Below are 12,056 nucleotides of genomic sequence, written 5' to 3'. Positions count from 1 at the left end.
CCCAGGAAGGTGGAAGTTGTGTGAGCTGTGTGTCCTGAAGACAGGCTGCTCCCAGAAAGGCGACTTCCCCAGAGTCCTGACTGGCTTCATGGGGAGCAGTTCCAGAGCATCGCCCAGGGACTCCGTGACACCTGCCCATCCCCCAGATCTCAGCTGGACCCCCTGCCACACACACACAGCCAGAGGGGTGTAACCCTGGCTATACCCCCTGCCCCCCAGATCCCAGCCGGACCCCCTGCCCCACACACGCAGCCAGAGGGGCATAACCCTGGCCAGCCTGCCTGTCCCCGAGATCCCAGCTGGACCCCCTGCCCCACACACACAGCCAGAGGGGCATGCTCAGCCCTGCCCCCCAGATCCCAGCTGGACCCCCTGCCACACACACGCAGCCAGAGGAGCGTAACCCTGGCCAGCCTCCCTGCCGCCCAGATCCCAGCCAGCCCCCTGCCCCACACACGCAGCCAGAGGGGCATAACCCTGGCCAGCCTGCCTGTCCCCCAGATCCCAGCTGGACCCCCTGCCCCACACACGCAGCCAGAGGGGCATGCTCAGCCCTGCCCCCCAGATCCCAGCCAGCCCCCCTGCCCCACACACGCAGCCAGAAGGGCATAACCCTGGCCAGCCTGCCTGTCCCCCAGATCCCAGCTGGACCCCCTGCCCCACACACCCAGCCAGAGGGGCATGCTCAGCCCTGCCCCCCAGACCCCAGCCAGACCCCCTGCCCCCCACACACAGCCAGAGGGCCATGCTCAGCCCTGCCCCCCGGCGGCACCTGGAAGTGGGGCTCCTGCAGGATGCATGCCAGCTCGGCGGCCGTGCTGTTGCTCCCAGCGACGTGGGCGATGTCCTGCAGGATCTCCTGCACCAGCTCCACGTTATTGTCCCTCACGGCCTCCAGCTTGGTCTCCTCCAGGCGCTCGTGGGCCTGCGGAGGGGGATGAGAGAGCCCAGACAAACCCCGTTAGCCCCCGTCCGCCTGCAGCCCCTGGCCGGCGAGAGCAAGGCGCCGGGCCCTGCGCGGAAAGGAAGAGACGGGGGGGGGGCTTGTGATGCCGCACCTGGCCCCCTGCCACCCCCAGCCCTGTGACACAGACGCCCGATCACATGGTGCTTAATACCCCAGCATCTGCTCCTAGGCAACAACAGGATGGCAGGGGGCAAGGGGCCCGTCGGCGAGGCCAGCCCCACCCAGCCCAGCATCTCTGGGGCTAAAACGGGGAGGGGCGGGCGGTGGAATCCGCTGAGACTCGGCCACGCCAGCTGTCACAGCCGCTGATCGGGCCTCCGGGCATCTTGCACCCCTCCCCCCCCCGTATTCCCTGCTTGCCCTATAGTGCTGGTATGCACACGCACACACACACACGCGCACACACACGCACACACACACACACACAGACACACACACAGAGACACACACACAGAGACACACACACGCACACGCACACACACACGCACACACAGACACACACACACGCAGACACACACGCGCGCGCGCGCACACAGACACACGCGCGCGCACACACGCACGCACACACACACACAGTGCTGGTATGCGCACAGACACACACACAGACACACACACTCATACAGACACACGCACAGACACACACACGCACACACAGTGCTGGTATGCGCACACACACACACGCACAGAGTGCTGGTATGCGCACAGACACACACACAGACACACACACTCATACAGACACACGCACAGACACACACACGCACACACAGTGCTGGTATGCGCACACACACACACGCACAGAGTGCTGGTATGCGCACACACACGGTAGCACACACACACACACACACACACAGAGCGCTGGTATGCACACACACACACACACACTGCTCATATGCCCACACGGCTGGTATGCCCACACACACACACACACACACAGAGCGCTGGTATGCGCGCACACACACACAGACACACACACACACAGACACACACACGCACACGCACGCACACGCACACACACAGAGCGCTGGTATGCCCACACACACACGGTAGCACACACACACACACACACACACACAGCATCCAGGCAGGCAGACACACGTCTTCCAGCCACTAGCCCTCCGGGAGAGGCGGGGGGTCGGCCTGGCAGAGTAGTGAGGAGAGAAGAACTGGGGAGCAGAAATCTCCCTCTCCTGAGCGCCTCCAGCCCCGTGGGTCTGTGCCTCCGGCACTTCACCGCCAGCCCCCCCCCCACGCTCGTCACCCGGCCCCCCGAGGGACTCCGACAGCCAAGCCCGGGAGCAGCCCAGCAAGCTAGCCCATCTCCAGCCTGCTTGAATTGGTGCCTCTCCTCTCCCCCTCTGTCGGTGCCAGTGACGGGGGCTGGCAGGGTGGGAGGTCACTGCCTGGGCACCCAGAGGAGCAAGGCACAGAAGGGTACTAAAAATAACATTGTCACACACAGACTCACACCCACACACTGGAGCCAGCACACGGGTGCGTGAACAAACACACAGGCTGGAGCCAGCAGACAGACAGGCGCGAGTGCATCGCCACCCACCAGTGTAACCAGCATGCTCCAAAGTGTGACCAATCTGCACACACAAGCTCATTGGAGCACACGCAGACAACCTGGGAAGCACAACCTGTGTCCCACACATTCATACAACCCCACTATACAGTCAGACCCTTCGGAAAAGCACCCAAAACGATCAGCCAGTGACATTCAAAACCACACGCACGCACAAGCATCCACAGACCCGTGTCACCTACAAACTCCACACGCACATATACCCACAACCCCCTCCCAAACAGCTTCATCCACACACACACACACACACCCCTACTCCCAGAATCTCACACCCACCTCCTCCCCGTTACACACGCGTCACCCCCACTCGATCAACTCAACCGCTGACACGCCACACGCTCGCACAGGCGTTGCACACCCATCCACGCGCATGACCCCCCGCTCCAGACCTGTGCACTTTGCAGCTGGATGCGATTGGCCAAGGGGGGCCTGGGGGAGGCCAGCTGCAGTCCAAGGTCACAGGAGGTGGTGACCCTCTATACCAGTGCAGGGGGCTAAAGCTGGGGCCAGGCCAGACATCAGTGGCTCCCAGCCACACCCAGAAGAGCCTGGCCTGGTAGCAGCTACCCCAGCCCGCCCATGGAAATGGAAACACAAGGGAGAGCCAGGGACGACTGTGCAACAGAACCGCCGCACAAAGGCACCTGCGGCAGGAAGACCGGGACAGGGGAAGTTGCACTTGATCGGGAAAAGCAGATTCAAACACAGCTGCTGCCCCTTCCCCAGCCACCCCATGCGACTGTACCTTAGCCAAGGATCTTACTATTGGACTCTCCATGATGCCTCGGAGGAAGATGAGATCCAGGTCAGCCGCCCCGGTGGAGTTGGGTAGGTCGCTCAGGTTGTCCAGCACCTGCTGCATGGCTGGGGGAAGAAATAGGGGTGCAGAAGAAGAGGGCAGGGTGAAAGCGGGGGAATCCCAGTGCAAGGAAGCGGGGCAGAGACGGAGGGAGGAGGAGAAGAAAAAGAAAGAGCCACACAGGGCGGACGTCAAGGCCCCGCACTGCCTCTGCCGGGGCACAGGGTTGACCCAGACCCTACCAGCAGGATTCAACCACCCACAGCCTGGCACACTCCGTCCCAAGCTGCGACCACCTTGAGAGAAGAATCAGCCACACAGCTGCCCAGAATGAGCTGCTCGGGGCGCTGGCAAACAGACAGGGGATGGGGTGGTCTCAGTGACAACCCCTCACCCCACCCCCGGGTCCCTGTCCTTCTGAGACACCCTCGGGCCAAAGAGGAGTGTGTAGTTTCAGGCCAGAAAGGACCATTAGCTCATCTCGTCTGACCTCCTGTAAGGAACAAGCCATCGCCTGTCGCACAGATAGACCCCCTGAACCCAATGGCGTTAGTTCCACTTAAGCCAGCCCGCAGCAAAGTAAATTGTTGTGGACCCCAGGCCGAGAACAGGAGAGCCTAAGGGGCCACCAGAGCCTGAGCCCCTTGCAATGGCAGGGAATTGACCAGGCGAGAGACGTGCAGATGAACCGAGCCAGGGACCACCTCCCCAAGCTGAAGGCAAAAAACTCCAAGGTCCCAGCCCAATCTGCCCAAGGGGGGTAAATTCCTTCCTGGCCCCAAATCTGGCAATCAGCATGACCCCAAGATCGGTCAGAGTCAGGCCATCCTGCTTTGGGACCCCTGGGAGAAGGCCACTTCCTAACCCCTTCAAACGGGGCCAATTTGCATCTGGCAATTAGCCACTTCATCACCACGGCCCCCTGCCCTGCCCCCTCTCTGCAGGCAGATGGCTCAGCACCCAGTCAGCCACGAGACCCCCCACTCTCCCCCCGGCACCCCAACTGGTAACAGGCGCCGGCAGGGAAAGGTGCATTTTCTCCTTAAAGAAAGAAACAACCCGAGAATTTCCCAGCACCACCCAGGAGGGCGGGAGGCAGGTGTGGCTGTAGAAATGGGCAAGGGTGGAGAATCCGGGTGGGGAGGACGAGCTGTGCCATCTGCAACTCAGCCAGCCTCCTGCCCTGTCCCACGTGTCCGGCTCGCTTTCGGGTTGATGAGAAGTGACCCCAATCTCGGAACAGATGTCGCCACCCCCAGGATCCTGTCCCTTTAAGGGTATGGGCATTGGATCCGGGGCTCTTAAAGGGGCAGGGGGGGGAAGGAGAGTTGGTCTCAGATTGGAGCAGAAAGGAGGTGGGTCCCGGCTGCACAATTTGGACTGGACCCCATCGTTCAGATCTGGGGGGGTTCGAGTGAGGCCCATCTCCACTGTTGGGGGAGCAAAGTGAGGGGAAGGATGGCCCAATGGTTAAGGTGCTGGCTTGGGCATGTGCTCTGACACAAACACCCTGCGTGACCTTGGGAAGGTCACCTAGGGTGTGTCTACACTGCAATTATTCACCCACCACTGGCCTGTGCCAGCCGACTCGGGCTCGCAGGGCCCGGGCTAAGGGACTGTTTGATTGCAGGGTAGGCGTTCGGGTTCAGACTGCAGCCCGAGCTCCGAGACCCTCCCAGGATCCTAGAGCCCCGGCTCCCGAACATCTCCAAGCCGCAATCAAACAGCCCCTTACCCCGGCCCCAGCGAGCCCAAGTCGGCTGGCACGAGCCAACCCCAGTGTCTAATTACCTCGTAAACATCCCCTCAGTCTCTCTGCGCCTCGGTTCTCCATCTGTAACCCGGGGATCACAGCACCGCCCTGGCTCACAGGGATGTCTCAGTGGTTTGAGCATTGGCCTGCTAAACCCAGGGTTGTGAGTTCAATCCTTGAGGGGGCCATTTAGGGATCTGGGGCACAAATTGGGGACTGATCCTGCTTTGAGCAGGGGGTTGGACTAGATGACCTCCTGAGGTCCCTTCCAACTCTGATATTCTATGATGTGATGAGGGTAAATATACTGAAGACTGGGAGGAGCTTTGATGCCAGGGTAACGTAGGAACCTGCACTGCCCCTGATAGATCAGGGCAGGACTCACCCTCGACTCCAAGCACACATCACCCACCCTCCCGTGGTGAGCTCCCTGCCCCAGGCAATAGCCCCACTGGTGAAGGTGCAGCCCCAACAATCCACCTGGAATCCACAGCAACGATCTCCTTTGTGGAGCCGGGGAGTTAAATATTAAACACATTGGAATATTTATAGCTACTTTCTGTGAAGCGGGGGGGAGGGGGGGTGGAATCTGGGACCCAGAAGGTTGTCAAAGGAAATATGGGGGCTTGGACAGAACCTAGGAGGGGTACAAGTGAGCAGGTGGGGTGAGGGGCAATCCTGGATTCGGGGGGATCTCATTAGGGGTAGGGGGTGTTCTGAGGAGAAAGCCCAGATTTGGCAGATCCCTTTATGGGGTGAGGTGGGGAATCCAGGGTTCAGCTGGATCCTCCTCAGGGGTTGGAGTGAGGGGGGGGTGTTATGGGAGAAACCCTGGATTTGGGGATCCCTGAGGAGTTGGGGGGGCACTGGTAGGACCCCAGCTGGGACCAGCTGGCTCACTGGAAAATGCCTCCCAATGCACCTCGACTGCTCAGGAACGAATTGGGGGGGTGGCCCCCCAAAACACATGTGCCCAAACCACAAACAAGCCACCGAGGCAGCGAGCGACGAGCGTCTGTCCCCGAATGCCCCATCCACCGAGCTCATTAATAAGAGATTTGGCTCCAGGCCACTGAATGCAGCAGCTGCATGTGGTTGGGGGCGGGGGAGCAGCCAGGCTGGAGGCTGTTTACTGCTCCGTGCTGCCCACATTCCAGGGGGGGTGACTTCAGCGGATCAGACCCTGCTCCTGGGCTCCTGCTGTGGGGCCGGAGGGGGAGGCCAAATCAGGGAGGTAACACAAGCCGGCTCCTCTTTACAGACCCCACCGGGGCTAGGGGAATGGAGCTGTTGGCTGGGGCAAGCTGGGCCCGTGCCCAGGAGACAGGGCATGCAGGAAAAGGAGAGAGGGCACCAGCAGCCGAACCTGCAGCCTAGGGCCATAGCGGAGATAGGGAGTGGGGATAAGGGGACGATTTGCATGGGAACGGGGCAGGACACACAGAGCGTCCCATGAATATTCCCTCTGTGGATGGTTGTATTCATCACGGCAAGGTGCCATTCCCAACCCCACTCTGGGGGCAGACAGACGGCTGTGAACAGAGGCAGCACTGGACGAGGATTCAGGAAATCTGCCTTCTATTCCCAGCTCTGGTGCTGGGCAAGCGTGGGCAAGTCACAGTCCCTTGCTGTGCCTCAGTTTCCCCTTTGTCCCTTTACACTGTAAGCTCTTTGGGGGAGGGACAAGGTGTTTGCACATCACCCAGCTGGGCCCACCCATCTCAGTCGCTATGGTAACCTGAATAAAAATAATGTTTTTGGAGACAGGGGGAGGCATAAATACATCTGTGTGCATGCCAATGGGATGGGAGAACACACGCAGTGTTAGGGACGGACAGTACAGATCTGTGAGTCAGAACATGTGCGAACCCACAGGCATGCACCAAGTGCCTTGGAGCAGGTAGTGACTTTGTTCTGGGTTTGTACAGCCCCTTGCACAATGGGGTGCTGGTGCATGACTGGGGTCTCCAGGTGCCAATGGGGGCATGTGAGTGCACGCTCGTCACTGGACGTGCAAACGTGGTCGAGTCTGGGCAGGGATGTGCCAAACAAGCGCCCGGGTATCTGCGGGCAAGTGTCTGAACCTACAGGCCGGAGTGTGAGCGTCGAGACGTGCACTAGCTCTGTCTCCACGTGTGTACGTGGGTGATAAGTGCAAGTGTGTGACCACACGTGTCCTACGGAGCCCGGGCAGAAATGTGGGCACGGGCAGGGGCAAACAGGTGCCCCTGTGCCGAACTCTCTGGAGCTGGCCTGTCACACAAGGGAAGAGCAGCGACGTTTCAATCAACACAGGCTGAGCAGCGAGACCCCCCAGCTCAGCACAAGGGAGTTTTGACAATCCTGCCATTAAAGGGTTAACTAGGCCCATGAACCCAGAGGCAGTTCCGAAACGAGCAGCACCTCTAATCGGCAGCAGTCGCCCGCCGACTAAGGGGTCACATCCTCCCAGCAGTCCGTCCCCACTGCATCTCTGGCCTGGGGCCCACAGTCCTCCAGGGCCCTGTCTACACGACAAAACGCAGCTGACCGAATTTACGCCCACGGGCCGGCATCGCAGTAATGACACGGCTCGTGCGTATCCACACGGTGCTCCTCATGCCGGCCACGCGCCTCCTCACCAGGAGAGCTGGCTTCGATTGTACTGTCCACGTGGGGCAGTGTGGGGCAGGCTCCTGAAAGCCAGGAACAGTCCTGCCGTAAGCAACCCAGCGTCTACCCTGTGCAGCAGCAGTCCCAAAAGCCAGCGCAATTGGGAAAGGGATAGATACTGAAAGGGAAAATATCTCCATTGACACTGCAGTGACCTGCACTCTACACCACTCGGAGAGGTGGAGTTATTAAGTCGGCGTAGCGAGGCAGTTACGTCCACAGGCGTGAAATTTAAGTGTTGACATTTTCCACAGGACCTGCCTTGGGTCGATCTAATTCCATAGTGTAGACCAGCTGTTCTCAACTGGGGGGTCCAGGGCCCCTGCGGGGCCGCGACCAGGTTTCAGGGTGGCTGCCAAAATAAGCCAGAGAGCAGGGCTGGCGTTAGACTCACTGGGGCCCAGGGCAGAATGCCAAAGCCCGAGCAATTGCCCTGCTTGCTACCCCTGAATGCTGTGGAATTTTTTAGCATGTGGGGTCAGGGGAGGGCCTCAGAAAGGAAACGGTTGAGAACCCCTGGTGTAGACCAGCCCAAGGGCTCTCACCAAAGGCTCTTAAGCAAAGGACGCAGTCCTGGGGTAAGGGGGAAGGTCCCCTGACGGATCAGTAACTGGTCCAAAGACAGGAAACCAAGAGTAGCAATAAATGGTCAGTTTTCACCATGGAAAGGAGTAAATAGTGGCATTCCCCAAGGATCTGCACAGGGATCAGTGTTGCTCACCCCATTCATAAACAATCTGGAAAAGGGGGTGACCAGTGAGATGGCAAAATTTGCACACGACACCAAACGACTCAAGATAGCCGAGTCCAAAGCAGACTGCGAAGAGTTACAAAGAGATCTCACTGAACTGGGCGACTGGGCAACAAAATGGCAGATGAAATTCAATGGTGATAACTGCGAAGTAATGCGCACTGGGAAACGTAATCCCAACTATCCATTCAAAAGGAGGGGGTCTAAATTAGCTGTTACCACTCCAGAAAGAGCTCTTGGTGTCACCATGGATAGTTCTCTGAAAACACCTGCTCAGGGTGCAGGGGCAGTCAAAAAAAAGCCAACACATTGTTAGGAACCATTAGGAAAGGGACAGATAATAAAAGAGAAAATGTCATAATGCCACTGTATATATCCATGGTAGACCCACACCCTGAATACTGCATGCAGTTCTGCTTGCCCTGTCTCAAAAAAGATATATTGGAATTGGGAAAAGTGCAGAGAAGGGCAATGAAAATGATTAGGGGTATGGAACAGCTTCCATATGAGGAGCAATTAAAAAGACCAGGGCTGTTTATTTTAGAATAGAGACGACTAAGGAGAGATATGATACAGATCTATAAAATCATGAATGGCAAGGAGAAAGTGAATAAGGATATGTTATTTACCCCTTCACGTACCACAAGAACTTGGGGTCACCTGATTAAATGAATACGCAGAAGGTTTAAAACAAACATAAGGAAGTATTTCTTCACACAACGCACAGTCAACCTGCGGAACTCATTGCCAGGGGATGTTGTGAAGGCCAAAAGTATAACTGTGTTAAGAAAACAATTAGATGAGATCATGGAGGATAGATCCATCAATGACTATTAGCCAAGATGATCCAGGACACAACCCATGCTCTGGGTGTCCCTAAATCTCCCACTGCCAGGAGCTGGGATTGATAGACGGGATGGATTTCTTGAAATTGCCCTGTTCGGTTCACTCCCACTGAAGCATCTGGCTTCGGCCACAGTCAGATCCTGGATACGGGCTTGACCGTCCGACCTAGTGCGACCATTCTTATGTACTCTGCATTGCCGTCATAGGCTCCTCAACACACACAGCTCTGCCAACGTCCCTCGGTCCCAACCCACACTCCCCTGCTTGTCCGTCTTGAGCCCCACGCCCAGCTCTGCTGACGCCCCTCAGACCTGAGCCATCTATGGACCTCAGGTACCTTGATGATGATCTGCAGCACCTCCTGCTATTCCACCGCTATCCCTCAAAGAAAGAGAGCCCCTTGTGTCCACCAGTGCGGTGGGTGTCAAGACCACCCGGGCTTTCAGCACCAGACACCTTGATGCATGGATCCTTGGTTAATCCCGAGCCCAGCGCCCCAGAGGTGAAAGGCCAAGGAAAGAAACAACCCATGGCACCCTCCTCTATGAGGCTGTTGTAGGTACCATTCTCCAGTCGGGGACGCCAACCCCCCTCTGTCACCACCTCAGGGACCCCCCAAGGCAGCTGCTCCCAGCACTGCATCTGCCCGTTCATAAGCCACTGTCTAAACTCAAGGGAAATCAAGGGAGAATGGGTAGGTGCACGCATGCTGGCAGCCCCCATCCCATTCACCTCCAGTCTGCCCCCCAGAGAAGCCCCTTCAGTCCAGTGCATTTCAGTGGAGATAAGAGAGGTGGATCCAATTTTCCTTCCCCCAAATGCCCGTATTAATAACTACAGACCAACTCCTGCCCACAGTGATACCCCACTCAAGTCAATGGGGGCCCCCTAATGTGTGCAGAGCCACCCACAGAGCGAGTGATGCCCTGGTCAGCAAGGCAAAGGGCCCCTGCTGGCACCCAGCTCTTGCACTATATATACTGAACCCCCTCCCCAGTACAGACCCCGGGGTGAGCCAAGGGCACAGGGAGACCCCAAAACCCTGGTCCCTGCCCCCACGCCCCAGTTAGCAACAGTGCCTTAATGTGCCAATACAGAGGTAGGAGGGAGCTGAACTGATGTGTCCCACACCCCCAGATACAAGCTATTGCGTAGCAGGGGGAGGGAATATCCCCCCAGCCATTCATCTCTTTGGAAGGGATGGGAAAAGCATGATGATGGGGACCAACCCCCCCCAGAGATCCACCCCCTTTCTGCCCCCCAAATTCCAGGCAGCTCTGCCATCTTGGCAAAGATCCCAGCCTGCAGCATCTCACCCGCCCAGTGCCCATTCCTGGTGAGCAGAACCTAGATTTGCACCCCTAGGGGAAAGGAGCAGTGGGGAAATGGGGGAGGGGGTCAGTGGTTCCCCTGGGGGCAGAGTTGGCTCAAGCACAGCCTCTGCCCCCCAACCCATCTCGGTGTCCCTTTTCCTTCCTTTGCTGGGGGTTTGGCCAGCTCAGTCATACCATCACTGGCCTCCTGTTTTCAGCTCTCCTCTCCCGCCCGAGCATCTCTGACTTCTCACGTCGCAGCTCAGCTTGGACCACAGCCCTGGAGGCAGCAGGGAAGGCGGGGGGGAGGGAGGGAGCCAATCCCCCTCATGATTCCAGAAGCAGCCTCCCCACCGCCATGCATCTGCTGGGGAGGAGAATCCCTACCTTCCCTGCGGAGCTCGGACTCCTCGGAGGAATCCAGCGAGATCCCCTCCAAGGAGACGCCACTGGCGGGGCTGCTGCTCATGGCTGCGGTCAGGGATGCTCAGAAACAGGCTTCCGCACTGCTGCTCAGAGACGCGGGTACCCGAGCTGGCTGCCACGGCGACCGTCTCCAGATCCCACTGCCCTGACAGCTCACCCGCCCAGGCGATGGATGGGGCTGAGCCCGACGCTTTCGCCACGTGGGGAAGGGCGGAGGAGGCAGAAGCCACTGGCTGGAGAGAAGACCAGGCATCTCCCAAAAATGCCAGCCAATCAGACAGCTTGGCTGCAGGCAGCGTGATTGGCACAGGAAGTGCTGGCACCAGATGGCAAAGGTGGGCGAGAGCAGCTGCCTAGCGGGGAGTTGTGACCCCATCAGCCCTGCTGCCTGGAGGGGCCAGCCGGCCAATGCAAAGCCCGCCAGTGAGTGGATCGGCACCAGGAACTGGAGCCTGGGGCAGGTGCAGTCCTAGTGGACTTAGTATATAGGTCTGGGAACTGGACTCCTGGGTTCTATTCTCAGTGCCGCGTGTTACCTAATGGAAAGAGCAATACAGGGAGGGCTCCTGGACTCTGTTCTGAGCCCTTGGGAGCATGGCCTAGTAGTTACAGAAGGGGACTAGGAATCAAGGAACCTAGGTTCTACTGCCAGTTACCTCCCACTGGTTCCAGCAGGGAGACTGGGAGTCAGGGCTCCTGGGACCTACTGCTAGCTCCAGGAAGGAAGTAGGGCTAGTGGTTCCAGCAGGGAGACTGGGAATCAGGACTCCTGGTTTCTATTCCTGTCTTTGCCACTGAGGTTTTGGGCAAGTCACTGCCTCACCCTGTGCCTCAGTTTCCCCATGTATAAAATGGGGACTAACAACAAGCACCCCTCTGAGCTCTAGGAGGGAGAAGACCAATGCCAGCGCTGAATGTTGGTATCATTATTCTGTAGCAAGGCTTGGGAATTTTCAGTGAACAC

The 12,056-nt window shown here is 58.3% G+C and overlaps 1 protein-coding gene across 3 annotated transcripts in view; it reads right to left on the bottom strand.

The window, feature by feature from the left end:
- MPP2 (MAGUK p55 scaffold protein 2) overlaps nt 1-11,159 on the bottom strand; it is a 29,262-nt gene extending 18,103 nt beyond the window's left edge. The window contains exons 1-3 of one of the 3 annotated variants that reach the window (XM_084615845.1): nt 11,054-11,159; nt 3,298-3,416; nt 773-925 (exon numbers count right to left, since the gene is read on the bottom strand). In XM_084615845.1, coding sequence (XP_084471971.1) covers nt 773-925; nt 3,298-3,416; nt 11,054-11,135 — 354 coding nt within the window. In that variant the 5' untranslated portion in view covers nt 11,136-11,159. Of the gene's footprint in view, nt 1-772; nt 926-1,118; nt 1,194-3,297; nt 3,417-11,053 lie in introns of those variants that run through there. The other 2 variants (XM_084615846.1, XM_084615847.1) reach the window with 2 other exon arrangements.
- Nucleotides 11,160-12,056: the final 897 nt, after the last annotated feature.

Source organism: Lepidochelys olivacea, assembly GCF_965140295.1.
Source record: "Lepidochelys olivacea isolate rLepOli2 genome assembly, chromosome: 27".
Classification (NCBI taxonomy): domain Eukaryota; kingdom Metazoa; phylum Chordata; order Testudines; family Cheloniidae; genus Lepidochelys; species Lepidochelys olivacea.
The sequence above is the reverse complement of the archived record's forward strand: the minus strand, read 5'-3'. Positions and strand labels throughout refer to the sequence as shown.